The following is a 16320-nucleotide window of genomic DNA, read 5'->3' on the forward strand; positions in this document are numbered from 1 at the left end:
GCCAGAAATTAAAAGCATGAAAAGTCAGCATGATGTTGGAAGTCTAGCAGCTTAAGTGAAGCCAAACTAATTCTCTATGGCCGGAGTGTTGGACACAACACCAAGAACATCAGTGTTTCAAACTGTGTTTAATAAAGTGACACTGCAGGATGCAGCAGATGTCAGTCCACTGGCTCCAAAGGCAGGACAGCGAATTCTGCTCTAATTCCTAATCCCACTGCTCTGCTGGGTAAACTCCAAGGATGAGGATGCCATGTGATACTTACCACTAAGAATGTTAGGAAATGAAGGGATGGAAAACTAGATTGTTTATGAGATCCACAGCAGAGATGGCTGCTGACCCAGGGACTGTCCTTCTGAATGTGTGGCAGGAGGAGAAGGACATGGATGGATCCCCTGCAAGGGAGATCAATCAATCTGGCCAGATCCCTAACTCCAGTTCCAGCCCTTAAACCGAGCTGTGCAATTCTAGGTGAATCTCAAGCCTTCTTCCTAAAATTAGGAGCTGACCTGGGCACGGCAGGACTCACCTCTTGCCATTCTTAATGTTTTCTTGTTTGGCACATAAGAATTGAGATAACTCCATACTAAGACACTGGCGTTGTACATTTATTAATTTGCAATAGCACGTGGTGAAGGAAATAAGGAACAAAAGGAACACATGCAGTTTTATGCCCTCAGGAAAACTTTAATTGGATAATCACTCAACAACCAACCAGCAAGCATCTTCTTTGAATAAGATATGAAAACTTGTATATTTTAGTTTTTAAAGACATGCTTTAAACAAACCTGGAGCTCTTTAAAAGTTTATTTCCCAGGATTTAGAGCAGTTGACACTCAGCTCTCCAGTGAAGTTCCCTCGCTGTGTTCACACAGGACAGATGGGTTTCCATTAGCTAATATGCTTCCAGGTGGTGCTGACGCAGTGCCGATTTGAATATTCCTCTCTGTGGGAGTAGAGGTGCAACTTCTATACTTAACCTGCCGACAACCTGCTACTACAACACTACGACTTTCCTTGTAGCCTTGAGTTTGCAGGGATCTAAAGTCAACTCTTAGAGAATAAATGCAAACAAGAAAAACTGGAAATTTCAGCACAAGGCCCTGTTCTGCAGCTTAGTTCTTGTTCATGTCAGCAGGCTGTGCTCACAGAGCTACCTGCTGGCCTTGGCTGTATTCTGTGCTGGAGAGCTGTCTGCTGGTAGACCAGAAAGCTGCAGCTTCCACAGTTACATCTTCAAAAAGGCCACCTGGAAAAAAAAAATCCACAATGCTTTAATGATAGAACCTGATGGAATGGCTGGGCTGTAGGTCAGATCTGAGTGGGATGGGGCCAAATCTGGTCAACAGGATACAGACCAACCTCAAAAGAAGTAACTCCGGCAAGGCGGACATTGCATTTTACAGCAAGAATCAATCGACCTTTTTTTAAACGAACCATCAAGTAATTAGAATGATTCATATCCACTTTTAAAAAAAGTTTTAATTGACAGTAAAGTCACATATCCGTGAAGTAATCCAGTTCATGTTCCCATTGGTTCAAACTACTCTTTTGAGACATTCTGTTAGCAGAATTCTGAGTCTAAAAAACTACTAGGCAATTTTATGTCCTGAACACTGTTGGTAAGGACCCCTTCTTCTCTTCAGGTCATGCTGATACTTTTAATCATGTGCAATTATACTCGTTCTGTTTGCCAGTAGCAATTAGTCTTAACCTAGTGTTTAAAAGACAACTTAATTCATACAGGCATATGTGCAAAATAATTTTCAACACGGCCCAGATCAAACAAATGCCTGTTACTTCCAAAAAGTTCTGATAACGGAGTAACAAAAAAATGATAGTAAAGTACAGATGTTTATGGAGTTTTAGTTGGGGGGGGGGCAGTAAAGCAGAGAACTGTGTTAACACCAGAAAGAGAAGGATAATCTGACCAGAGAGGTGGGTTTGGGAAGCTTGCCCTAGGACAAACAGAAGTAAATTCATCGCATTCTTAGAGGGGTAGCAAAGGAATCAGGGAAGTTGGTGCCTAAGTCCCACTGCAGCAAAGGAGGCAGTTAGTGATCCCTGTGACAAGGGAAGGGAAAAGGCAGAACCTTGCAGTGCAGGAGACATAGATTTTTATGGAGAGCGCTTCAGAGGACATTTCTCCTCATCTGGTGCTGCAAAGAACGCACCTGCTGAGTTTCCACATCAGCTTCCTGCTGAGCTCCTACATCAGGTTTTGCAATGAGAGCACCAAAGCTGAGGGAACAGGCAAGGAAGAAGGGTTACAGTTCCTCAACATCATCTAACCCTGGGACAATTACAGCTTATAAATCTCCAGGGCTTTCTGTGAAGATCAAAAGAGATAATAGGCCGAGTAAGGGTGGGGGAAATGTGTTTTAGGCCAGGCCAGACCAAGCCTAGCCCGATAATGTAAGCTAGCCTGAGCTACACAGTAAGGCCCTGTCTTAAAATATATGAATAAATAATAAAAATATACTGGTTATATAGATAATATTCTATATAAATCCACATGATTTTTCCCCCTCTCTTCCATTTCTCCACCATTACCAGATGGGTCAGGGTGTTTGAGGGAGACTTGTGTGTGTCCCCATAGGGATTAAGGAACAGTTTACAATTAGATGGGACAGGAGACTACAGGTCTTAACACAGGTTCCTCTGAGGGCGGCGGTGTTCCGCTTCTGTGCAAACAGTCTGCTGGGAAAGAAAACACACCAGCTCATAAAAGACAAAATCAGTTACTGCTTTTAATTCTGGAAATTGCTGTGGTACAGGATAGTTAAAGGAGCATCTAGCTTCAATACGTGCCATCGTAAAAACGGTTAGGAAATGTGCTCTTAAGTCAGACGGCTGAGTAGACTTTGCTTGTCAACACCTGGGAGGGGATGGTGACTGACGTCTGACAGGGAGAGGCGAGATGTTACAGTGCTTCCTAAAACCACAGGGCAGCTTCCCCCCAAGGCCCTCAAGTGTCAACAGTGTGGCGCTGAGAAGAAACGCTGTAATTACAGGATCTTTCTGCTGGACCAGATCTCTCATTGACTACTTCTGTGACCTTTACTAGGCTGGTTAACATCTTTCCATCTTCCCCCACCTGCAAAAGGGGAATTGTAAAAGGCCCACCGGAAACCTGTAAAGCATTGTAGAGTGTAAGCTAATTATGACGATGCTTGCCCTGGGCACGCCCTAGGGTTAAGGCAGAGCAGCATTCGAAACACTGTTTCACCAACGAGAAAACAAACACAGAAAAACTAACTGGCTTACTGAGCACACAAGGCCGGACACAGCAGCGATCCAGAGGGAAGGTGATGAAACCCCACTTTTCTCACAGCAACCTTGCAGGTAAATGAGAAAAAGCTAGAGGCACCGGATCCTGGAGCCTTCACTACCGCCTTGACATCAAAGCACAGGTTTGGTTTTCCATGCTTCTGGTAGTGGACTTAACATGGAGAACAAGAAGCTCAACTGACCAAGTAATGCAAAGACACGCACCTCCCCCCTGCCCCCGCACCATCACCACCAACTAAAAATTCTGAAATTTTGACCTAAAGAGGTTTTTTTTCCCCTCTCTTTTGTTAGCTTTACCTACCAAGTATACATTATGTACTTTTTAAGTTTCAATAACAAAAATACATACTCAACTTTGGGAGCAGGTATTACATAATGCTTTTTGGCCCCCCTTTTTCTTAAAAAAAAATTAAATCACTGTGAGCTAACTATTTCAAAAGCTGATTTTGTCTTTTCTAGATTTTATCTGTTGCAGGAAAATTTGTTTTAAGAAAGTTGTTGGTTGGGGTTTGTTTTGTTTTGTTTCTTTTCTTTCTTTTTTTCCTTTTCTTTTTCTTTCTGTTTCTACACCGAGAAAATCCTATCTAGACCACATGACCACACGACCACAGCTGAACCTCTAGGCTAAGCCGGCTCTTGCGTTTCTGGAATATACATCCTCAAAGCGTAAACAGTGACTTGAGACATCAGGAGAGAGGACTCTTTCCTGTGACCATAAGATGTGACTCCGTGTTCTCTGCACACAGATATCGACACTTGGAGAGGAAGGAAGGCAAGCCAAGGGATCTAAAGAGGCTGTCCCTGCTTTGGGTCATCTGAAAGCAGCCGTCTTACATGACAATAAACAGAACTAGACTGGTGGAGTGGTGAACCAAGGGTTCAGCTACATATACACACCATCAACTCAAAACATCCTTTAATTTAGTTAACAGAGCTGTATTGTTGACAGAGATTCCCATCAATAAAAAGATATGATTACATGAGACGCAATTTTCATTTTTAAAAGCTACCTAAGTGCTTTGGCATATGTTAAACAAAACCAACAAGACCGTAAAACACTGAACATTTTGAATTTCAAAATGACAGGTTTTGATATTTTTATAAAAATCAAAAATTAAAAAAATAATTTCAAAAATTTTAACTACAACTTTTTTGTGTATATGAGTGCTTTGCCTGCAAGTAATTGTGCACCTGCCTGGCTGGTATCTGCAGAGGCCAGAAGAGGGTGTACAATGTTCTGGAATTGGAATTAAAGATAGCTGTGAGCTACCGTGTTCATGCTGGGAATCAAATCTGGGTCCTTTGAAGGACCAGCCACTGCTCTTAACACTGGGTCATCTCTCCAGCCCTCAAAACTACAGGTTTTCAGAAGGATTCTACAGTAAGTACTTAAAGCTATACACAGATGCTGTTAACAGAAAATAGATTAGCTTCACAGTAAGACAAGATTTTATACTTATGCTTTGTATGTAAAAATAACCCTTAGATAATAATATGGTTTCTAAGACCCAAACTTCATTTACAAAATAAGATATAACTGTGAACACAAAATAGATCTTTTTTAAATCATTTATCAAATGTTTGATAGTAACACTGGGACTAAATGATTTTCCTGACTCCCTAGCCTGGTTAGTGTTACCAAGAGGCAGCTGAGAGCCCCTGCACTTGACTTTTGACTGAATACAGGATGGGATAGTCCTCCCTCAGGGCTGGTAAGCTGACTTCATTTGCCCATTGGTTCTGTCTGACTTATTCCACCAATTGTCCCCGTAACTATCACATTTATAAGAAAGGATTCCTTTAAGGTGCTAAGACAGGAGTAGTTCAGAAGTAATTATTACTCTAATTATAAATTTTGTATTGGCAAAAAAGAGTACAATTTGGCATGACATAGAGTTTGGTGCACACTGGTTTCCCACCGAAAAATGCTGGCTTGCTAAAGGAATCCTGGCAAACGATCCAAGGAGGAGAAGTCCCCGCCATGGTAACAGACAGCGGCGACAGGTGCACTTAACTAGACTAAGGGAGCCAAAGCACAGCCCTCGAACCCCAGAGGTTCTGCAGAGACTCAGCAGAGATTCTCAAAATGTGGGGCAGAGTGATATGGGATTTGTGGATTAATGTAAACCTTCAGCCATCGTATACGCTATGATGACTGACATAGAACCAGGGGAATAGGGAAGCTAAGCCAGAGGCTCCATGTGAAGGTGGGGCAGAAAGTGCAAACCAATCAATACATCAGCCACTTGTCTGAGTTCTAGCCTTCAACAAAGGAAGCAAGTTCAGGGCACACACCTATTATCACTTCCTTCAGAATATGTGGATTATGGAGAGCACCGTCACAGCTGGCCAGAGCTACTGTGACATCAGAGTGAACAGCCAGTTCTGAAACTCTGGTTACATAAAGCAAATGCAGTCACTTTGCTAAGGACAGCAAACCCATGGGGGGAAAAAAAACTTACATGGGAATAGTCTTTAAGTGTTTCATAAAAATCTACTGCCTCAAGCACAAATTGGATTTGTTAGGAAATAATGACATTCATGTGGGCGGGTGCTAAAAATGCCGGATATAAAACAGGGCTACCTCAATAAGTTTATTATCACCCAGACATTCAAAAGTCCTCGTTTCTCTTGTTTCTGGAAGAGCTGTGAGGGGGTTCATCCAGCAAGCGCGTGGAGGCACCAGGGTGTTTGGAAATCTGTCCCACTGGTACCAGACCCTAAACAGTCGGAGTGGAGTTCCTGGAAGCCAGAATCTTTTCTGCAGTATCAATTAATTGAAAAAGTTTCCATTGTTTCAGGAAAGGTGGCTTTAGCGGAAAATGAAACTTTTAAAAAATATATTCTATTAAAGGAAGCCACTTCGTCTTGCTTTGAAGGTGCTGAGGACACAGAGCTGGGATGTCAAACCTTCACAGCGGGGAAACTAAGCTTTCTGTAGCCGTCGAAATCACCAAAACTGACGTCAGCAACGGTTTTTAAATTCTGATTTGGCTTGACACAGTAATTCCAACAGACATGCAAGCAGGGCAAAACTTCCCGCTGGAAAAAACTTCTCAGCCACTGTCAAGGGCAGAGGCAGGGACAGCCTGTGAGGATACAGTTGGGGAATCTCACTGGTTAACAGGGAGAAAATGCCATGAGTGTTACCTGCAAGCAGAAACTACAGGCAGTGTCTAGAGGTCTTCGGGCACGCCGTTTGGGTGTGTGAGGGCAGAACTCTGTCAGGTAAGACAGGTGACTCAAGTGATCTGCCATTCTCTTCAGAGAAAGGGCTAGCAAAGTCACGGCCACATCTCCAAGCTGTCTCAGTTAATTTTGTGTCACACTTGAGCAGATCTGCTTCTATGATCTGATTTAATAATTTATCTGTAATTTTATACCAAATGTAGCTCAAACTAGAAAATATAGAGAAGTACAAACAAAAGAGGAAACTATAATTTTTGTAGCCCCGTTACTCAGAGATACTAAATCACGTTTTGTTTTCCTTTCCAAATGTTCATTTACCATATAGACCCAGTCATTTCTATATAAGCTGTTTAGTAATAATATATGGCTTCCATTAAACCTCCTGACCTATTGTGGCAGTTTTCACATGCTAGTAATATTCTTTGCGATAAATTTTAATGGTAACATTATATTCACTATATATCTGTGTCACTTAAGGAGGAAAAGAGAAGTATAAACTTTTTTTTTCTTTGCCAGAAACAAAATTTGGGGATTTAGAATGAGGTGTCACTAAGTATGGTGGTTCTTGGGTGCTGCCTCTGGACCACCATCGTCCTGACCGCTGATGCTGACTCTGGACCACCATCGTCCTGTCCACTGATGCTGACTCTGGACCACCATCATCCTGATCAATGATGCTGACTCTGGACCACCATCATCCTGATCGATGATGCTGACTCTGGACCACCATCATCCTGATCGATGATGCTGACTCTGGACCACCATCATCCTCATCTCTGGGATGCTCTCTCCATATCAGCATCAACCTCATCACACGAGAACTTGCTGAAGGAGAGTTATCCTGCCTTACTCCAGACCCAGTGGGTCAGAAACTTGGGGAAAGTGGCTTTTCAATGAGGGCCATCCAGACGAGCCTGCTACCTTCTACTTTGACCTCCACCAGTACAGTCTGATTTTACAAAGTTAAGCAAGTGATCTTGGGGAAGGTAACTGACTTGTTGAAGTCAAAGCACAGATCTCCTTGCTTCAGCCAAGAGAGCGCATGCCAGAGCAGCACCAATTAAGGGTGCTGGCATGGGGATCCAAGACAACTGTGAGCCTGAGAAGACACTGGTGACAAGGGACAGGATAATAGGGATGAGGGAAGCATCAGGATCCATTCTACAAATGCATGGGACTGTCAAACAGGAGTAATCAGTTAAAAATGTCTTCTTTAAAAGAAATCTTATCTTCTAGAAGAAAAATAAAACTGAAAAAAAATCAAAGTAGAAAAAAAAAACCCAAAGTCTAGTTCTATTGTTTGGAAACATGCATTAACTATGCATCTTAACAGGGCTCTGTGTAATATCTCCATGAATGTCTATAATGTGCACTGACTAGACTTCCCACCCTTTGTACTGGCCCTACCCCTTTCACCACACATTGCCAATCCTAACCATCACAATCTCCTTATAGAGTGAATTCTTTTTGCACGAGAGAAGACAGCAGTATGAGTCTTTGTTTTACTTCACTTAGCTTGCTGACCCCCAGATCCACCCGTTTCCATGCAAAGGACAGTATCTCACTCTTTATGACTGAATGACATCGTGCTATGTGTACACACCATGTTTCCTTTAGTCGGTTATCTGTCTTTGGGTAGCTAGTCTGAGTCCACACCTTTGCTCTTGTGACCCTCAGCCTCTCCTCACGAACTGGGGTATCTATGTTATGTGGCAGTTCTATCAGCCTCATTTTGTTTCCCATACGTCCGTGTTAGTACACATCCCCACTGACAATGCACTAGTGCTTGTGCACACACATGCAAGCCACGGCATCTGAGTGGCAGGCAGAGTCCACGTGTGGGAGTCAGTTCTCTCTGTCCATCAATGTGAGTTCCAGGGATAGAACTTGGTCTTTGAGCTCAGTGGCAATCACCTTTGCCTAGTGAATCATCTCATTGGCCTCCACTTGCCCATAATTAAGAGTTAGATTACTTGTTTTCTATTAGTGGTTTTTTTCCCCCATATTCTGGACAGTAACTGTCAGATGAACAGTTCTTTAGGCTGTCTCTTCTCTTTGCTATGTCCTTTTGCAGAAGCTTTTTAGACTGATATAATCCTATTTGTCCACTTTTGTTTCCTGTGCTTTTGGAGTCTTACCCATAAATCTCTGCTGGGGCTGATGTCTTGAAGGGTGTCCCTGTGTTTTCTTCTAGTGCTTTCTGACCCTTCAAAGGCTTTTACTTAGGTCACTGACGTGTTTGGGGTTGACTTTGTAAATGGCGACGATGATAAGGGAGATAGGATCGAGTGTTGTCTGTCTCCTAGAATCAAGCCCCTTATCTTAGCTGCTGAAGGCTCAAGGGGCACACAGGTCTACCATGTAAAGCTAACTAAGAACTAAGTAAATGAGGTTTTGATGGAGGTGGGAAGGAGGCAGCAGCTTCTGGTACAAATACCCTGGTCTATCTATCCCTACCTGATTTCATCCCACCTCATGCTCATGAGTGAGTGAGTGTGTGCACGTGCAAATGTACACACAGGAGTCTCTTCAGCAAAATTCTTTGGCTACTTTAGATGAAAAAGGCTACCACAAATCTGACTTCAAAATAAAGTCACAAAAGCCCCACCAAAGCTAGAAAGGAAACCGAACCTGCCATATTTTGCCAGGTAAGATGTAAAATTGTACAGCTATTCTCCACAATAATTTCCTTCAAAAGTAATATGAGCTGGCCAGATCAAGACTATATGGGCTGGGCTATATAGCAAACTCTAGCCAGTCTAGGTGTCCCACCTTTACAGCAAAGCAACAGGTCAATCCGTAAAGACTATATGATCCACCAGCTATGGTCTTCAAACAGAAACTTATGTACACAGAAAACTGTGTACAATTTTAACAATAAAATACTGAAATGAGCCCAGGTAAATGTTTTGATAGCCTTACAGGCATTCTATGGAGTATTAAGAATCAGCAACAAAAATCTACAAATCACTGACAATTTTCCTAGGAATTATGCTGAGTTTAAAAACTCAACCTCAAAAGGTTACATACTGTACAAGTGCATCCATGTAACATAATAAAATGATACCATTTTACAAGAAGAGACAGACGGGTGATTGTCAGGGGCGAGGGACGGTGAGGAGGGGAGAATGAATATGACCCTGTAAGAATAACAGGATGGATCCCTACAGGGGAGGAACTGTCAGTGCCTTGTCTGTGCAGAAGATATATGAACACACACTGGTGACAGCATGTACAGATAGCACTGTATAAATGGACACACATCCAGATGACAACTCCGAGTACCATCAGAAGGGTTATTATATTCATGCTAATGCTGTGACTGGGCTGGCTACATGATAGTTTATAAAATGTTACCACTGGGAGTCACTGAGCAGAGTGTACAGGGGTCTTCCTACACATTCTTTACAACTACACACGGATATACAAAATACATCAATAAAAGCCCCAACTAAACTAATCCTATGGTATGTAGCAAATGGTTTTGTAGTTTCCTTCAATCCAGTGCCTCTGTATGTAGCCCCAGGATGTATTTTTTAAAGCCTTACACTGATGCTTGTGTCAATAATGAGATCCCCTTTCCTCCGTGGAATGACCCTAGTGATGAGTAAGCAAATGGGGAAATGCAGGTGGCAATGCTATTATAATGAACAGAGTCTGGAGTGGGCAGCGGGATTCATGCTTCAATCAGACAGCTCCATCTTATGTCTCGGGTAGTGACAAAGTATGTGGTGGGAAGTCCACACATTTCTTCCTGCTGCCCCATTTTATCATTTTCTAGAACTCAAAATGCCATAGCAGATTTTGCAAGCATAGAATAGAGTTACCATTTTTAAAAGAATCAAATTATATATACTTACTTAAAGCTTTAATTTTAATCCTAAAAGTAGTACTATCTTACAAAAATGTCTAGAAAAACAGGAAAAAAACATACTATAATAGCCCACTGTAATTATAATTTTGGCCTACTTTCTCATATACCTTAAAAAGGCATTTTAAAAAGGTTTTATATACATATACACACATATATACATTTTATTTTACCATATAGTTTTAAAATATGTGTGTGTGCACATGCACATTTGTACACATGAGTGAATTTGCCAGCAGAACCTAGAGGGTTTCAGGTCCCCTGGAGCTCAAGTTACAAGTAGTTACGTGGCCTGATATGGGTGCTGGGAACTAAGTTCAGGTTCCCTGAAGAGCAGCAAGCTCTTAATTACTGAGTCAGCTCTGTAGCCCTAAAAGGCATTTTAATATTCTCATATGTGACATTTATACATATATTTTCACATGCAACTTAGTGTTTATTCTGTACAATAATTCATCATAACTTATTTAATCAATGTTGAATTTCAAATTTATTATGTCAAAACTAATACTGAAGTAGTTATTGTCACGATCATGGACTTGTTTTCCCACACTTTGGAATATTTCCTTAGGAGTGGAATCCTAGAAATCGGACTGCTAGACTGAAAGCTATGGAAATTACTATAATTGTAGATGCATCTTCCCAATGAGATGTACAGGCGGGCACCATGTCACTTCTTTTGTAATTAGTATTAATCTAATAAAATGGCCATGCTGTCTCATGGTTCTGAGCATGTAAATTACTGTAAATTTAGAGATTCTCCCAATTTTATTAGTTTTTTTTTTAACAGTCGTTTTTCTTTTGGATGAACTGTGAGTTCATGTCATTGTCCCTTGCCTGTTAACGGGTTATTTAATTTTTTTTCTATTTTTATCCTGGTGTTGTGTTTGGTGCATATGTGCATTGAGTGGTGTGTGTGTGTGTGTGTGTGTGTGTGTGTGTGTGTGTGTGTGTGTGTGTGTGTACAACTTTTGAGAGCTAGTTTTCTCCTTAGTCTATGGTTCTGGGCACTGAATTCGGGTTATCAGGTTTGCACAGCAAGCATTTTTGCCTGCTGAGCCATCTTGGTGGCACATGGGATACTTAACTTTTAAAAAACAGTTCATATAAGCCCTTTGCAAAATGCTAACGTTTTTCATTGAAGGAATTAAGTGCTACACATGGTCTCATAAATCCATAAAAAAAAAACTTGGATTAAGCATCTAATTTAATTTCGTCCAAATTATACATGGAGGACCAAGATGCAGAGGAGTTAAGTAGCTTTTACTCGTGGCTATGAGTTGGTAACATGGCTGCTGTGTGATCAAGACTTGTTTCTGAGCCCCATATTCATTTCATCATAAAAGCTCTTTCCCTTCTAATTACAGCGAGAGATAATTGCTATGGTAACTTTATTTAAAGAAAGCATCTATAATATTCCAATTTAAGCAGATTTAATAGCTGGAATGGGGCTGCCTCCCTGTCTAGTTAAGAAGAAAGTTGATTCCTTCTTTGGATTAATTATAGAGAAAAAAGCAGAGCCTAAGTGGGAAACCAAAGCCCCACTTGTAAAGAGAAAGAAATGGCTTTTTAATTAGTGGAGAAAGCCCCCTTACATGATGAGCGCCAACAAGTCAGTGGGAAGATGGGCTGGAATCTCAGAGTGGAACCATGTGGAGAGCAGGGTGTTACGCTGGTATCCTTTAGTCAGTTCAGTTAGCACGAGTGTCATAAAGACTGACAAGAGAGGGATCAAACTGTAACCAGATGCTTATTTTCTTTAGCCAATTGTGGAAAGCGAGCATACCTCTGTATGTAAAGCACTCATGATATGACCATGGACGTCAACTCATGGGGATGACAAGCTTTTCCCCGGTTCCTACAATGGATGTTGACCGATGGATGTTGACGGTGTGTACAGAACTTGTCAATCACAACCTACTTCTACACAGTGACTGCAGCCTGAGACTGCTCCCTACAGAGACCCAAATCAGCGAACCTGCCTCCTCATTCCTCGGTATAGATGAGTTCCTAGGTGGCTGGTGCATCTCCATTAGAGTGCATGGCTTACACAATCCCAGCCTCTCTGTGTGTCTATTTCTTCATTTCCTGTCGCCCTATTAGGTCAATTCAAAGCTCTGCAGGCAGACACAGCCAGTTACTATTCAGATATTCTTTTAAAAATATGTGTCTCCCATGTGCAGACTTTCTTACAGATGGATCTTACAGGTCTCTCTTACAGTGATCTACAACTGTCAGAATCCAGATAATAAGGGACCGTGGGGCACCCAGCCCCTGGTGGAACATTACAGTGCGACCCCTACACCTCAGGAGTCAGAGAACACCCAGAAGAGGGGACCAAAGCTCATAAAAGCCAGAAGACCAGGATACGGGCTATGAGATAGTGTCTTCCAGACATGCGTTCATGAACTCCCAACAATGTGATTGTTTATGCAAGATCGTGCCTGTTGACAAACCAACATGGCTGGGGGAAAAGTTCACGAGACTCTACCCCTAAATGAGGACATACAGGTCAACAATGGCTGCCAAAGGAAGGAGAGTCATTCTTCTTCAGGGACAAGTCCCCTGAAGGTTTCAGGCAACATTAATTGGATCTCTCTCTCTCTCTCTTTCTCTCTCTCTCTCTCTCTCTCATTATAGAAGAACTCATGAATTCTTCGGTAGGGTGATGGGAACACAGAAGGAAGTGGGAAGGACATAAATATATCATAGTGGTAGTGATATATAAGAATTTCAAAACAATCATAATAAAAAAATAAGCCCTGCAAGCAAATCTTTTAAAAAAGAAAGTATGCTGAAACATCTATTGTTACTGTTACTTTTCTATTGCTGTGAAGAGACACAATGACCAAGGTAATTTATAAAAGAAAGAGTGTAACTGGGGGCCAGCTTAAAGTTTCAGGCCATTGTGGCAGGAAGCACAGTGGCAGTCCTGTCACTGAAGCAGTACCTGGGAGGGCCTGGAAACTCAAAACCCCAACGCCTCCAGTGACACCCATCCTTCAACAAGGCCACACCTTGTAATCTTTCCCAAACAGTTCCACCAATTAGAGACCAAACATTTAAATATATGAGCCTATGGGGTCCATTCTCCTTCAAACCACAATATCCATATTGACATAAACACCATTTTTTTCTTATGACTATTATTTAAACTAACTGGAAATACAGAGGTATCATGTGTGGATCACACAATTGTACTCAACCCGCTAATTCTAAAATAAAAGGAAGTCTGCAGAATGACTTTGGTGATTTTGTAAATAAGAGAGGAAACATGGACAAGGTCTCTGGCAAAAGTGACCCCACTGAAGAGGGCACTGTGTGGTATGGCACATAGTCCAAGAGCTCTGGATTTTTACCCCAAACCCAAGGAAAGCCAAGGGGGTTCTCCACATGGAACTGCCCTTCACAACGTCTGAAAGGTACACACAGTACCCAAAGAGTTAGTGTTTAAAGATAAGCCTACAGCTACCATCTAAGCTCTTCGGAAGTGGGAGTGTCAGGTGAGCCTATGGCGGTGCGAAAGGTTGATTATAGTTGCACTGAACGGAGTAGATAGTCACAGTCACAGTGCATAAAGCCGAGAAACAAAAACTAATCAGTACAAGATGACATTGAATCCTACCCAGCGGTGGGTGAGCAGAGAAGATCCCGGCTCTGGACCCGGGGAAGGCTGAGATCAGCTCGCTGCCACCAGTTTCACAGAAGTTCCAAGCCCCAGCTCCCTCCAGCCCTGCCCACCAGTGACTATGGGATGACTGGGAAAAGATCCATATGGCCCAATAGACCTCCACACACGATTCCCTCAGTGAGGGGAACAGCTTGTAGTCATCACTCTATTCTGCTTAAGCGTTTTCCATATCACATTTGTGAATGAATTCAGGTTTCTAGTTTCTTACTTCGTTTTTAAAAGAAGATGTGCAGAGGGCTGGTTGTACATATAAAACATCAAAGGTTTAACCAGACCTCCCCCCCCCCTTTTTAACACTACCTAAGTAATAGCACACCTACCAGTGACATATACTAAAATTTGTATGAATTATGTCTGAAGAGAAAAAAACCACACACGATTCTCATTTGCAGATACAGGCATGTAGGTGGCCTATATTACCATCTGCTTGCAAAGCGGGTTTGAATCCTGAAGTCACAGACTAGATTGTGCAGGGCTTCTGAAAGCATGCAGCAGGGAGGACTGCTGAGTGAGGGATTCAGATCAATACATCTTTACTAGTGGCATAACCCACTCTTGAGAAATTCAACAGAGTCTGGGATTATCAAGCGAAGGATCTTTAACACGTGAAACTCTTTGATTGAATTTATAATAATTAGGCCTTTTGCAATTACATCCAAATTCATGCCATAGGATTAACGGGGAAAAAAAAAGAGTCTCTATGTCTATTCATCAAACATTATATACAACAGTGGGATGGAGGGACATCTATGTGATTTACGCATAACTCAGTCATTAGTGAATTATACTACCACTGCACTCCAGCTTCTGTGGGACTGAATGTTCGGAAATGACCAATGCTTAGCCACATTTTGCTAGATCCTTGACAGTCAGCTACTGACCACAGTCTATTTGACTCTAGTTCACCAGGGACCCTGTATGTTGTCATCTTCCCACGGAGATGCAAGTTCTGTGAGCTGACCTCATTATGCAGAGAGGAACTATAGAACACAATGTAAGCCAAAGCTGCCTCATGTAGAGCTGACAGGCTGCCTGGCTCAGGAGAAAGCATCTATTATCTTCCAGAGACAAAAGGATGAGATTACCCAGCCTTACTGCCTCGGCTTCTTCACCTGTAACTGAGCTTCCCTCTTCTGGTTGGTTGGCCAAGAACTGCAATATATTGCAAATTCTTTGAGTGGTCCCCCAACACACTTTCTTCCCACAGTCACGTCTGTGAAAGCATATTTCCCCAAAAGCCTTCCCTCCTCAACCCGCTTCAGGAGAACCTGAAATTCATGCCTGGAGAGCTGCGAATGTAATATTAAATCCAGAGGTCCTCAGGACTAAAGAACTTCTGGAGAAGGCACAGAAACAAATACTTTCACCTCCTGTGAATAGAGACTATAATGTGGTTAAGGGCTAGAGCCATGGGGGAAGACCCCCTGTCCTGACAGGGAGCGCATGGAAGTCGTGTGCTAGATTTTGTTAACATTTTTTTTAACATTTGCTAAAAGACCAAACACAAACAATTACTCCATTGAGGCTGCTTTGCCTCCAGAACTATTCCATTTGGTATATGTAAAGAGACATCCAAAAAACTCTGGCGATACAGGCTTGCAGTTCCAGTACTTTGAGAGGATGACGCAGGAGGATTACCAACACAAGGCCTATCCTAAGCTGTAGGGTGAATTCAGGCTAGCTTAGTGTGACACTCTCTCAAAACAAAAGAAGTAAGATGACAGGGGACAGAGATTAGTGGCTGAGTGGCTGTCTAGGGTATGTAGCACCCAGCACCAAAACAATAATGACAATAATAGATAAAGCCTTTAAACATGCTGATAACACATTCTCCTCCATTTTCCCACTAGTTTAGACACAAAGCATGCCTCTAAAAACAAATTATAGTCCCTTCTCCAATATTTTCTTTGGGAAATATTCTTAGTAGCATTCCTCGGGAGGGGTCTTTGAACCCCCAATACTGACTTTTAAATAAATGTGCACAATAACCTTCTTTTTCTCAAGGATTCTACGTTCATAACATTAACGTGATGCTAATAAACAAATGTGGAGACAAAAACATTAGGAGAAGGTCAGTGGGTACCAACCTTTTCACCCATGTACCTGTAAGTCAACCAGCAAGCACAGATCTTGACTCAGAGTCAGCTATCTGAGCAGAACCAGCAGGTCAATTAAATAGCCTGTTATCTGCTTCTTATTTATGGAAAAATCCAAAATCACACACCTGGTAGTAGAGAGAACAGTGTAACTAACGTGCATTTATTATTTATAAATGAA

At 42.0% G+C, this 16320-nt stretch overlaps 1 protein-coding gene and 1 long non-coding RNA gene across 8 annotated transcripts in view; one reads left to right on the forward strand and one right to left on the reverse strand.

The window, feature by feature from the left end:
• Positions 1 to 667: 667 nt before the first annotated feature.
• Positions 668 to 16320, reverse strand: part of Ube3d (ubiquitin protein ligase E3D) — a 167514-nt gene continuing 151861 nt past the window's right edge. For 4 of the 7 annotated variants that reach the window (XR_005487834.2, XR_005487831.2, XM_063265560.1 and 1 more), the window contains one exon: positions 668 to 1250. Coding sequence is in view for 3 of the 7 variants with exons in the window: in XM_063265560.1 (XP_063121630.1) it covers positions 1230 to 1250 (21 nt within the window). In the remaining 4 variants the exon portion in view is untranslated. 7 annotated transcript variants of the gene reach the window in all.
• On the forward strand, positions 2733 to 4275 carry LOC134480084 (uncharacterized). Its single transcript, XR_010054237.1, has 2 exons — positions 2733 to 3346; positions 4039 to 4275. It is a non-coding gene; the product is annotated as an uncharacterized LOC134480084 (long non-coding RNA).

This window comes from Rattus norvegicus, chromosome 8 (genome assembly GCF_036323735.1).
Source record: "Rattus norvegicus strain BN/NHsdMcwi chromosome 8, GRCr8, whole genome shotgun sequence".
NCBI classification, from domain to species: Eukaryota; Metazoa; Chordata; class Mammalia; order Rodentia; family Muridae; genus Rattus; species Rattus norvegicus.